At 51.3% G+C, this 12603-nt stretch overlaps 1 protein-coding gene across 6 annotated transcripts in view; it reads right to left on the reverse strand.

Moving 5' to 3' along the window:
• The window catches only part of MORN1 (MORN repeat containing 1), a 41875-nt gene that overhangs the window by 24518 nt on the left and 4754 nt on the right, over positions 1-12603 (reverse strand). For 5 of the 6 annotated variants that reach the window (XM_060199893.1, XM_060199894.1, XM_060199892.1 and 2 more), the window contains 5 exons: positions 12042-12132; positions 11827-11914; positions 8111-8185; positions 5715-5811; positions 4858-4968 (listed from right to left, as the gene is read on the reverse strand). In XM_060199893.1, coding sequence (XP_060055876.1) covers positions 4858-4968; positions 5715-5811; positions 8111-8185; positions 11827-11914; positions 12042-12132 — 462 coding nt within the window. The remainder of the gene's footprint in view (positions 1-4857; positions 4969-5714; positions 5812-8110; positions 8186-11826; positions 11915-12041; positions 12133-12603) is intronic. The other variant, XM_016191005.2, reaches the window with a different exon arrangement.

Here is a 12603-nt window from a genome sequence, read left to right on the forward strand (position 1 = left end):
TATATATTAAAAAGAAGCAAGGGAATAATATGATAGCTCAAAATAAAGATTAATGAAACAGCAAGTAATAAAAGAAACACCAACACCATTATGTGATACTAGATAATAACATGGATGACTTCTAGCTTGTGACAAGAAGAGAGAGAAGATCCTAATGATCTGCATTAGGAACCCAAGAAGTGCTATCACTGTATTCAAGAAAGAATAGGGATGATTACAAAGAAGATTGTGCCAATCAATCTTAGATGAAATGGACAAATAAGACACAGTACACCACAGCTCCCTTAGGAAGGGGGGGGCTGGGCAGTGGCACAGCGGGTTAAGCGCACATGGCTCAAAACTCAAGAACCATAAGGATTCCGGTTTGAGCCCCTGGCTCCCCACCTGCAGGGGGGGTCACTTCACAGGCGGTGAAGCAGGTCTGCAGGTGTCTATCTTTCTCTCCCCCTCTCTGTCTTCCCCTCCTCTCTCAATTTCTCTCTGTCCTATCCAACAATGAACAACATCAACAATGGCAATAATAATAACCACAACGAGGCTACAACAACAAGGGCAACAAAAAGGGGAAAAAATGGCCTCCAGGAGCGGTGGATTCATGGTGCAGGCACCGAGCCCAGCAATAACCCTGGAGGAAAAAAAATACATACATACATACATACATACATACATAGATAAATAAATAAATAGTGGTCCAGGAGGTGGCACAGTGGATAAAGCATTGGAGTCTCAAGCATGAGGTCCTGAGTTCAATCCACGGCAGCACATGTACCAGAGTGAAATCTGGTCCTTTCTCTCTCCTTCTATCTTTCTCATGAATACATAAATAAAATATTAAAAAATAAATAAATAAATAGGGGGCCAGGCAGAGGTGCACCTGGTTAAGTGCTCATATTATAATGTGCAGGGACCCAGGTTTAAGCACCTGGCTCCCACCTGCAGGGGGAAAGCTTCACAGTGGCGAAGCAGAGCTGCAGGTGTCTTTTTCTCTATCTTCCCTCCCCTCAGTTTCTCTCTTTCTCTAATTAATAATAAAAAATAAAATATTAAAAATAAATAAATAAAACAAGAAAAAAAACAAAACAAGTCTAACATCCTTTGAGAATACACATGACAAAATTGATGGCTACTTAAACAAATTAAAGCCAAGACAATTCAGTGGGTCAAGAAGAGAAAAGTGCTTTTAAAAAAAGTATATTTATTTATTTCTTTATTTATTTTCCCTTTTGTTGCCTTTGTTGGGTTTTTTTATTGCTGTAGTTGTTATTGTTGTTGTTACTGATGTCGTCATTGTTGGATAGGACAGAGAGAAATGGAGAGAGGAGGGGAAGACGGAGACAGGGAGAGAAAGACACCTGCAGACCTGCCTGTTTCATCGCCTGTGAAGCGATGTCCCTGCAGGTGGGGAGCCAGGGGCTCGAACCCGGATTCATATGCTGGTCCCTGAGCTTGGCGCCACGTGCGCTTTAACCTGCTGCGCTACCGCCCGATCCCCAAAAGTACTTTTTAAAATATATATATATATATATATATATATATATTATATTTATTTATTTTCCCTTTTGTTGCCCTTGTTGTTTTTTATTGTTGTAGTTGTTGTTGTTATTGATGTCATCGTTGTTGGATAGGACAGAGAGAAATGGAGAGAGGAGGGGAAGACAGAGGGGGAGAGAAAGACAGACAGACACCTGCAGACCTGCTTCACCGCCTGTGAAGCGACTCCCCTGCAGGTGGGGAGCTGGGGGCTCAAACCGGGATCCTTATGCCGGCCCTTGTGCTTGGTGCCACCTGCGCTTAACCCGGTGCACTACCGCCCGGCTCCCCAAAAGTACTTTTTTAAAGTTCTAGTTCTCATTTATTTATTTGCTACAAGGGTTATTCCTGAGATTTGGTGACTACATAATGAATCTAACACGCCTGCTTGTCTTTTTTGTTTTGATAGTGACAAAGGAATTGAGTGTGTGTGGAGGCGGGGGGTGAGGGGGGCGGGTGGTAGTGCACATGGCACGGAGTTCAAGGACTAGCATAAGGATCTGGGTTCAAGCCCCCGGCTTCCCACCTGCAGAGGGTCATCTCACAAGTGGTGAAGCAGGTCTGCAGGTGTCTATCTTTCTCTCCCTTTTTGTCTTCTCCTCCTCTCTCGATTTCTGTCTGTCTTATCCAACAATGACAGCACTAGCAACTATAATAATAATGATAAACAACAAGGGCAACAAAAGGGAAAAATAGCCCCTAGGAACAGTAGATTAGTAGTGTAGGCTCCGAGTCCCAGCAGTAACCTTGGAGGCAAAAAAAGGGGGGGAGGTCGGGTGGTAGCGCAGAGGGTTAAGCAAGGACCAGTGCAAGTATTCCGGTTCCAGCCCCCGGCTCCCCACCTGCAGGGGAATTGCTTCACAGGCGGTGAAGTAGATCTGCAGATGTCTATCTTTCTCTCCCCTCTCTGTCTTCCCCTCCTCTCTCGATTTCTCTCTGTTCTATACAACAACAACAACAACAATAATAATAATAATAACAAAAGCAACAAAAATGGAAAAAATGGCCTTCATGAGCAGTGGATTTGTGGTGCAGATGATAGCTATGGAGTAGGGGAAAAAAAAGAAATTGAGCAGGGGTAGAAGGAGATAGAGAGGGAGACAGACACCTGTAGCCCTGCCTCACTGATTGTGAAGCTTCCCCCACCTCTACAGGTGTGAACCAAAGGTTTGAACTAGGATCCTTGTCAATGGTAATATGTGTGTTTTACTGGGTGTGCCACCAAGACAGTATATATTTATTTTTCAAATTAATATTGCTGAGACAACTGAACATTCACATTTAGAGGAAACCCCCCCACCCCTTCCTCAATAACACAAAGAGTGTCTATGCTAAATATAAAGCTAGAACTGTCAGTGTCTCAGAAGAAACCCTGGGAATAGGGGGGCTTGGTGGTAGTGCAGTGAGTTGAAAAAGCACAAGGACAAGAGTCAGGTGGTAGCACAGCGGGTTAAGCGCACTTGGCACAAAGTGCAAGGACTGAAGTAAGGATCCCGGTTCGAGCCCATGGCTCCCCACCTGCAGGGGGGGTTGCTTCAAAGGCGGTGAAGCAGGTCTGCAGGTGTCTATCCTTCTCTCCCCCTCTCTGCCTTCCCCTCCTCTCTCCATTTCTCTCTGGCCTATCCAACAAAGGCAATATCAATGGCAACAAAATGGAAAAAATGACCTCCAGGAGCAGTAGATTTGTAGTGTAGGCACCCAGGCCCAGCAATAACCCTGGAAGCAAAACAAAACAAAAAAACAAAACAAACCTGGGAACAGGCTCATGATCCTGGGCCAAGCAGTCTTTCATGGGACACCCAACACACAAGCAGCAAAAGGAAAAACAGATTAGACTTGATCAAAGTTGCAAAACTTTGGACTTGAAGGATACGTATCACCAGAATTGTAAGACAGGGTCAGGAGACAGCTCACTTGGGAAGCCTGTGCCATCCCATGTGCAAGGCCTGGGTTCAAACCCTGGCACCACACAGGAGCACCAAGACACCAGGGGATGCTCCACACATGGGGGAGCAGCCCTGTGGTCTTTGTCTCTCTTTCTCTATCTGAAACAAACACAACAACAACAACAATTGACCTGGGAGGGGTTGGGTGGTGGCGCACCCAGTTAAGTACACATATTACCATGCCCTGGTCCCCGCCTGCAGGGAGATGCCTCACAAGCGGTGAAGCAGGTCTGCAGGTGTCTCTCTCTTCCTCTCGCCTTCTCAGTTTTTCTCTGTCCTATGCAATTAAAAAAAAAAAAAGGCCACCAGAAGTGGTGGGTTTGTAGTGCTGGCACCAAGCTTGAGCAATATCCCTGGTGGCAGAAAAAAGAAACTGACCCGGGAAAGGTTGGATCAAAGAGAACTTCAAGACAACTTGCAAAATAGGGACAAATATTTGCAAACTGGGTATCTGATCAGGACCTTTTATCCAGAACACAGGAGGAACTCTTAATAGTTCAGAATAAAAACACAAGTTGCAAGAACCTGCTGGTGGTACGAATGATATAGTGCACGTTACCTAGCTCAAGGACCGTGGTTCAAGCCCCCAAGGCTCTTTTTCTGTTTCTATGCAAAAAAGAAAGAAAGAAATTTGGGGGGGGGGGGCTAGGAGAGGAAGACCACAGGTAGTCATTGTGCAGAGATTGAGCACCTATGGTAACCCAGTTGGCAATAAAAATAAGAGACACAAGAAACATAGGGCAGACAAGATAGCTCAGCTAGGAGGGTGCCAGCCAGCCCACAGCGGCTGGAATCCAAGGGAAGATGAGCATAGGCACTGGGAGGGTGTGAGCTACCTGGACCTCACTGGGAGTGTTAGGAAGCTTCAGAAGAAAGCACCTGAATCCAGTAACTCCACCCAGCATGTATGCATGCACATTTGCAGTGTTGCCACAGCTACTGGTGACAGCACAGGCCTAGAGCTGGAAAGTGCTATGAGCTTAGGTGCTGTGGGTGGGAACAAGGACACAGATGATGCAGGTGCAAGGAGGGGTGTTGGACTCCACCCTCTCCTGATCTTGGAGGCCAAGAGGAGTTGGGCTTGGGCAGGACTGGGATGAGAGACTCCAGGTTGCGCATCCCGACGGAAACCCCCTTGGTGCTGGTGGCTGCCTGGGATGGCAGGGGCCTTTCTGGGCTCGGGGACGAGTACTGACACACAGCTCTATGACCGTGCCCTGAGCCTCTGTGCTCTGAGTACTGGTGGGAGGCAGTGGGCAGCTTGTCTGTCCAAGACTTGTTCCCTTGCCAGCCTGTGGCCACCACGGGGCACCCTAGAGACTCACTTGGGACCCAGCATTGCCACCTTTTGGGAAAATTTTCTCCCCACCCCCCAGCTTACCCTCAGCCACAGCTCCATTGGCCTGCTGCAGCTGGACCATTAGTGTGAAGGCAGCGCCTGGTGCCACAGCAAGAACTTCCGGCCCCAGAATCACCATCCTTGTGGCCTGCGCTGGGGTAGGTGTGTACAGTGTGGTGTAGGTGACTCAGACTGGATCCCAGTGTTTGCTCCTCCCACACACCTGCCTTCCCAGGACAAGTCAGGGTGCTGGCTGTCACTGCCAACTTGCCAACTGCCTAGAACCCTGACCTGGACCTGTGACCCTGGTCAAGCTGACCCTGAGGGTGAATCCACCTTTCTGGAGTCTGGAGGGGCCACCCCCATGCTCTAGGGGCCACAGGGAGTGAGTCAACTCCCCAGCAAAGATCCCTGGAGGCCACTAGTGATGTCATGTGTGGGGGAGGAGGCTGGGAGGCCTCTGTGACAGGAGGGGATATCCTGAGGCTGGGGGACCCCAAGGTAGGGAAGGTCCTGTGTGGAGTACCCCTGATGTGAGGAGTCCCCATTAGGCAGGACCCCTGGAACATGAGTCCTTTTGAAATCCAGGTGGAGGGCTGGGGAAATAGCACAATGGTTCTGCAGAAAAACTCTCCTGCCTGAGGCTCTGAGGTCCCAGGTTCGATCCTCTGAACCACCATTAGCCAGAGCTGAGCAGGGCTCTGGGCCCTCTCCTATCCCTCTGTAGGTCTCATTAAAATAAAAAAGGGGAAAAAAAGCAATCTAGATGGAATGTGCTTTTTAAACAAGGGATGGGGCCTGACTCCCCTCACCCTGGTCCCCAGCACTTCCCCCATCTGTGCCCAGGGCCACTTAAGTCAGGGCATGCCCCTCCCAAGAGGGGGGGTGCTTATACTCACCCACTGGGTGCCCGTTCACCCACAGGCCATGGTAGGTGACTCCTGAGCAGTGGGTCAGGGTGCCCAGGCCACTGAAGACATCACCATGCCACTGTCCCTGCAGGGAGGAGAGAAAGCTGTTAGCCTGCCTGCCTGGCCCAGATGTGGGGCCCCTCTCCCCTGCATTGTCCCTGCCCCCATCCCAGACCCCAAGGCTGTATGAGAAACATACTTTACTCGGATGTGATTTGACTTGCTTTGGTGTGTTTTTTAATTAATTAACTTTTAAAATAGAAACAAGAGAGGCAGTGAAAGAGTGAAAGGGAGACCATACCACAGAGACTTCCTTCAATGTGGTGGGCACCAGGCCTGAACCTGGGTCTTGCACATTGCAAAGCAGTGCACTATCCACATGTGCTATTCCTCTGGCCCCCAGCTCACTTTGTAAAATACATGTTCACCACACCCCCCTGCCCCACCCCATTTCATGCAGCCTGTGAATCTGGGGACAGTGGCCTGCATATAAAATATCCACAGACTTCTATAGAGGGCACACTTCCAGCACAGCATGCCCTCAATGCTAAGGCCCCACACACATGCAGGGAGGAGGCTCCAGGCTGGGCCTGGCTAATGGAGGGGCTGACTAAAAGCCACCTGAGCTCTGGGGAGCCACTTGCCCACCACAACCCCAAACCTGCCTGGCCCCCTGGCCTGGGGTATGTGCCAGTAGAGTAGGAATGTGCAGCAACACTGTCTTGTGGAAAATTTTAAGAGCCTGTGGTGTTTTATTTGCCTGGGAAGTGTTCCCGTTGTAGGAGGAATGGGCTCCAGGAGCTGCTTGGCTCTGCTCACTGATACCCCAACCCCCACCCTACCCCACCCCCACAGTGGGGTTCTTGGGGGCTTAGCAGCCCCCCCATCCTTGCCTCTGGGCCTCTCGCAGCCCCAGAAGCCAGCTGCAGACTGGGAGAGGGAAAGCAGCATAAAGGGGTGCCACTGAGGCAGAAGCCCCAGGAGCAACAAGCTGGTCTCAGGCTCAAGATGGCCTCTGGATAAGCTGGGCCTGGGCACGGGGTGTCTCTGGTGCTCTCTGGACCCATGGGAGTCCCAGGGCTGGGCTCCCAAACCTGGGGAAAGTGCCTTTGTTGAGGTTGTCTGTAGCACACAAGGGGCTGGGAGGGGGCAGGTGATGCTGAGGTGATCTGGAAGAGCTGGGCACTAGGTGGGGCACCCCTGGAGTCAGGCCTCACTTCCTCTTTTTCCGTGAGGACCCTGCATGAGTCCTCCCCCCATGCCCTCAACGTCCTTAAACTTGCCAGAGGCCACAACCCGAAAGGTGGCTTGGTGACAGAGCTTTGGACTGCCAGTCATGAGGTCCTAGGCTTGAGCCTTGGCATCGCATATGCCATAGTACTGCTCTGGTTTCTCTATTTCTACCTCATGCAATAATTTTTTTTTTTTTTTTGCCTCCAGGGTTATTACTGGGATTCAGTGCCTGCACTCCCAATCCACTGCTCCAGGAGTCCATTTTTCCCATTTTATTGTCCTTGTTGTTGTTGCCATTGATGTTGTTAGATAGGACAGAGAAAAATGAAGAGAGGAGGGGAAGACTGAGAGGGGGAGAGAAAGATAGACACCTGCAGACCTGCTTCACCACCTGTGAACTGACCCCCCTGCAGCTGGGGAGCTGGGGGTTCAAACCAGTATCCCTGCATCTCGTGCCATGTGCCCCCAAAATAAATCTTTTTTTTTTTTCCTCCTCCAGGGTTATTGCTGGGCTCGGTGCCTGCACCATGAATCCACCGCTCCTGGAGGCCATTTTTTTCCCCCTTTTGTTGCCCTTGTTGTAGCTTCATTGTGGTTATTATTATTGCCCTTGTTGACGCAATTCGTTGTTGGATAGGACAGAGAGAAATGGAGAGAGGAGGGGAAGACAGAGAAGGGGAGAGAAAGATAGACACCTGCAGACCTGCTTCACCGCCAGTGAAGCGACTCCCCTGCAGGTGGGGAGCCGGGGGCTCGAACCGGGATCCTTATGCCGGTTCCTGCGCTTTGCACCACATGCGCTTAACCCACTGCGCCACCGCCCGACCCCCCAAAATAAATCTTGAAGAAGACAAGGTGGACAAGGCGAGAGCAGGAAGAAGAAGAGGTGGAAGAAGGAATTGGAAGAAAAGGAGAAAATTTGCCAGGAATAGCTGTGGTCAGAGAAGGGGTGCCTATCTCAGTACACATGGGCCTCTCACTTTCCAGGGGTGCCCTCATGGTCCTGTTTGAGTGAGAACTGGGACTGGCTGATGGACCCACTGCCTTACTAGTGCCCCCTCCTCACCCCCATGGCACCCATACCCTCAGGGACAGAGGCTCTGGCACCTCCTCCTAGGTGCTCCCACTGGCCCTGTGTGTCCAGCGCATACCTGGCTGGAGAACAGAGTAGAGAAGGGCAGGGAGCAGCACTGGCAGGTAGATGAGGAATACAGATGGCCAGCCACCTGTTCTGGGCACAGGCAGCTTTCAGACAGCAGGCCTCCCTCCAGGGAGCACAGGTGACGCAGCCTGGGTGCCTGGCCGGCGGAAGCCAGCAATGCCGGCCAGCATGGACATAGACAGGGATGCTCTGGGGTCCTGGCCAGGGAGTGAGTGCTCAGTGCAGACAGGCTCAGTGGGGAAGAAAGTTCTGGAACTGGTGGGGGGAGTTTGCACAGTCGTGACCCTTCTAGCCTTGGAGACCTGCACTGACTGTGGTCAAGATGGCAGATCTGATGTTATCTGTATTTTACCCCAACTAAAGCTATTTTCTAGGGAGCTGAGTAGGGACTCACTATGTAGAGCACTAAAGTTACCATGAGTAAGGCTCTGGGTTCAAAATGTTGGTCATCACATGGGAGAACTAGCGGGGGGGGAAGTTCCTTGAACAGTGGAGGGTGCTGCAGCAGGGTCGCTCCTTCTTTGTGTTTCCCTCTCTGTTGTTCACATTCTGTCCAAAAAACAAAACAACACACACACACACACACACACACCAGGGCTGGTGAAATAGCTCACTTGGACAGTGTGCTGCTTTGCTATGGGCATGAGCCAGGTTCAAACCCAGTATTAAAGGAAGCTTCAGCATTGTAGTCTCTTTCATTCTATCTAAAAATAAAATAAAACTAAACTCCACTAAAAATAATGGCAGCCAGGAGTGATGGAGCCATGTAGCCACTGAGCCCATTGATAGTCCTGGTGGGAAAAACAAAAATCAGGAGAAAATGTTTTTATAAAGAAGGCTAAAGATTTGACTATGGAAGTTCAGGGGACAATGATGCCCCAGCAAGAGGGGAGCCTCAGAGTGCAAAGCTGACTCCCTCACCCCATGTGATAGCTCTGTCACCACTTCTCACATGCGGAGGTCAGTTGTTGGGATGCAGAGAGCCCCCAGTTGGGCTGAGGGGAGCCCTGTAGCCAGGCCCAGGGACACCATCACAGGAGGTGATGGGAGGTGAGGCCACCAAGAGCTACAGTCTGTGGCCCAAGTCTGTGGGCCACCAAGAGCTACAGTTCTCTGCTACACTCCACTCACCCCACACACACATACATTCTCCTCCCAGGTGTAGGGAGCCCTCTGCCAGCCACCAAGGCCCCTGACTGGCAGGTGATTGGAGGACAGAGGATCTGTAACAGCCCAGTGTGGCTGTCGGTGAGCCCAGCATGGTGGGGCCTGGTGGGGACACAGCACAGGGCAGAGGCTGGGGGCTCAGGAGGCTGGGCTGCCAGCAGGGTTCCTCCTCCCAGAGTCCCCAAGTCCAGTCTGAAGCCAAGTCCCTGCTCATCTTCCAAGGCAGTGGTGAGGGCACCTGCCCTAAGTCTAGCTCGACCGGGCCTCAAGAGGAAGGCTCCTTGTCTATGGGAGTCATCGCTGAGGCTGTGCTGCCCCCTGGTGGACGCCTTGTGCAGCTACCAGAAGAGGTGCACCCGGTTGGTCGATTCTCTGGAAGTAGCACCCCTGCCTCACTCACCAGTAGACCTCCAGCCCCTGGGTGTGCTTGGAGCTCTAGCCCAGGTACCAGGTGGGGCTTCCTGCATCAGTGTCCCCATCTACAGAACAAGGGTCTGGGTAGTTCTGGCTCCTAGGGCACAGGCAAACACATGCCACACTCAGGGGTGCGAGCATGAGGGAGCCTGGGAGGAGGAACCCTGCTGACAGCTGGGGACATATGGGTGAGGGGGTGGGCTGCATGCTGGCCCTCACTGACTGGAAGGGGACCGGGAAGGGGACAGCTTTGACTGTCACCGCTCCACCTCTGGTCGCTGGTCAGGGAGGATCTTTGGCTGGGTTCACAAAGCACGGAGGTGGGGCTTGTTCTGTGGGCCCTGTCTGCTGGGCAGCCCCCACCCCTGGGCTGGCTTTTCCTTGGGCCATGGCTCCATATTTCCAAGTGTCAACATGGCAAGGACATAACTCAAGGCTGCCCTTCTGGCCTGGGGGCTGAAGAGTGGGGGCTACTTGGTGTGTGGCTTTTGGCTGGCCACTCTCACAGCTTTCTCATGAAGTCACTAATGTGGATTCGTCCCTCACCTGCTCCTGTGTGGAGCACCTGAACCCCTGAACACCACAGTGAGCACCCCTGTGAACCTTGCTCACCAGGGAGCACCTCACTTCACACTACTGGGCACATCTGCATTCTAAGAACACTTTTTTTTCTTTCTCTTCTTCTTTTTGCTGAGCTGGTGCTTCTCATATGCATAGTTTCACTGTTCCTGGTTTACATTTTCATTCAGACAGAGAGATAGAGGGAGAGAGTGGTACAGGAGATGGCACAGAGGATAAAACATTGGACTTTCAAGCATGAGGTCCTGAGCTCAATCCCCAGCAGCACATGTACCAGAGTGATATTTGGTTCCTTCTCTCTCCTCCTTTCTCATTAATAAATAAAATCTTCAAATGAGAGATAGAGAGTAACACTAAAGCACCAAAGCTCTCTCTAGTTATGCTGGAGAGCTTCTCATGTCATGTCAAGTTGGGGGTGGAACCTGGACAGCACAGATGCTAAGGTTTATCTGTGTTTTACCTGTTGAGCTGTTTCTCTAGCCCCAGGCACACTTCTCATTAAAAGCTTGACTGGGAGTGGGGAAGGTGGGAAATGAAGCTTGACTGGGAGTGGGGAAGGTGGGAAATGGCTTTGCGAGTTAAGTATATGTGTTACCATATACAAGGACCTGGGTTTGAGTCCCCACCCCCAACCTTCAGGGGGAAAATTTCACAAGTGGTGAAGCAGGTTTAAAGGTCTCTGTCTCTATCCTCTTCCCCTCCGCTCTTGTTGATCTGCTTCTAAATTCTGCTTCTAAGACTCCTTCTGTTTCATTGGTTTAATCCCCCCTGCTTAACACTGTATTCTATTTACCTAACCACTGTTAACTAAGCACTGCCCTGCCTCTAGGGCATTGGTTTAATCCTCACTGTTTTGCAGGCTTTTTCCTTCTCCCCACCCCCTATCCTACGTACATCCTCTTCGGACCTGACACTTCTGCCTCAGGATATATAAGGACAGGATTGTGATTAGAGATAGCTTAGATTGCGCCGAGTTCCACATGACTAAAGACTGAACTGAGTACCACTCAGCCATGAGTCCCTGGTCGTCTCTCTCTCTCCAGCCCGTGAAGCTAGCCTGACACCCTCTCACTTTCTTTTTCTACTATATCAAATAATAAATAAAAAAAGTAAAAAAAAAAAAAAAAAGCTTGACCAGGGTGGATGTAGAGGTGGCGCAGTGCATAAAGCATTGAGCCCTCCAGCATGAGGTCCTGGATTTGATCCCTGGCAATGCAAGTGCCACCATGATGCTTTGGTCCCCCTCCCCCTTCTTCATAAATAAATCTTGGGCTGAAATAGCTCACTTGGATAGCTCACTTGGATAGCCCAGGTTTGAGTCTGGACCCCAATGCCTTGAAGGAGGCTTCAGTGCTGTGGTCTCTTTCACTCTGTTTAACAAGAATGCTTGATGGGGTGACAGCATGGAGCCCCTTCAGGAATCTGCAGGAGGTACTGACTGGCCCTTTAGCTGCATCACCAGCAGGACAAGGCCTCGATGTCTGTGGGATGAGTGCACCTGACACCCTGGGGCCCCCACCCTTAGGCCACATGGTTTCCAGGTACCTCATAAGTGGAGCCGTCCACCTGGTGGAGCACCCCGTGCCCCTGGCGCTGGTCCCGAACCCAGTCACCTTCATACTTGTCACCGTTCCTGTGGCAACAGTCACAGATGTGGCTTTCAGAGGGTGCAAAACATTTGTGCCCAATCTTGGGGCCGCTTCTGACACCCCAGCATAAGGGGACCCTGCACTCAGGCCGCAGGTAGGAGGCATACTTACTGGAAGGTCATCTGCCCACGGCCATGCCGCCGGTGGTTGTGAAACCATCCCTTGTATGTTTGTCCGTCCTGGTCCACCAGACACCCCAGTCCTGAGAAGCCAAGGGGGGTGGTGGTCAGTGTCACCACCTGTGCCCCAAGTTGGGGTCCCAGCTCCCAGGAGCCAGGCTGTCCCTCCTGGAAGTAGCCCTTGGGCACAGGCCCCTCTGAGGGACAGCAGATATGGCTAAGGGTGACCAGGATAGCTGTTACCCTGTTTCTGAGGTGAGACAGTCTGGGCTCTGAGTGTGTGGAGCAGGTAAGATCTCTGCCCCCTTTCCCCAACAGCAAATGAATATCTGGCTGGTGGCACTGGGTAGCAAGTCTGGGTGGGTGGAAGTGACAGGAAGTGAGAGTTTTAGGGAAGTGTAGTCCGCCAGGCCTGAGTCACAGCTGAGGGACCCAGTCAGAAGGCAGGAGCTGGAGGTGTGCTGACCTGTCTGCAGAGGCAGGCTCTGCTTCTTGTTTCTTTTTTCGCCACCAGGGTTATCACTGGGGCTCAGAGCCTGCATGACTCTGTTGCT

The sequence above is a fragment of the Erinaceus europaeus genome, chromosome 10, assembly GCF_950295315.1.
Source record: "Erinaceus europaeus chromosome 10, mEriEur2.1, whole genome shotgun sequence".
Taxonomy (NCBI): Eukaryota; Metazoa; Chordata; class Mammalia; order Eulipotyphla; family Erinaceidae; genus Erinaceus; species Erinaceus europaeus.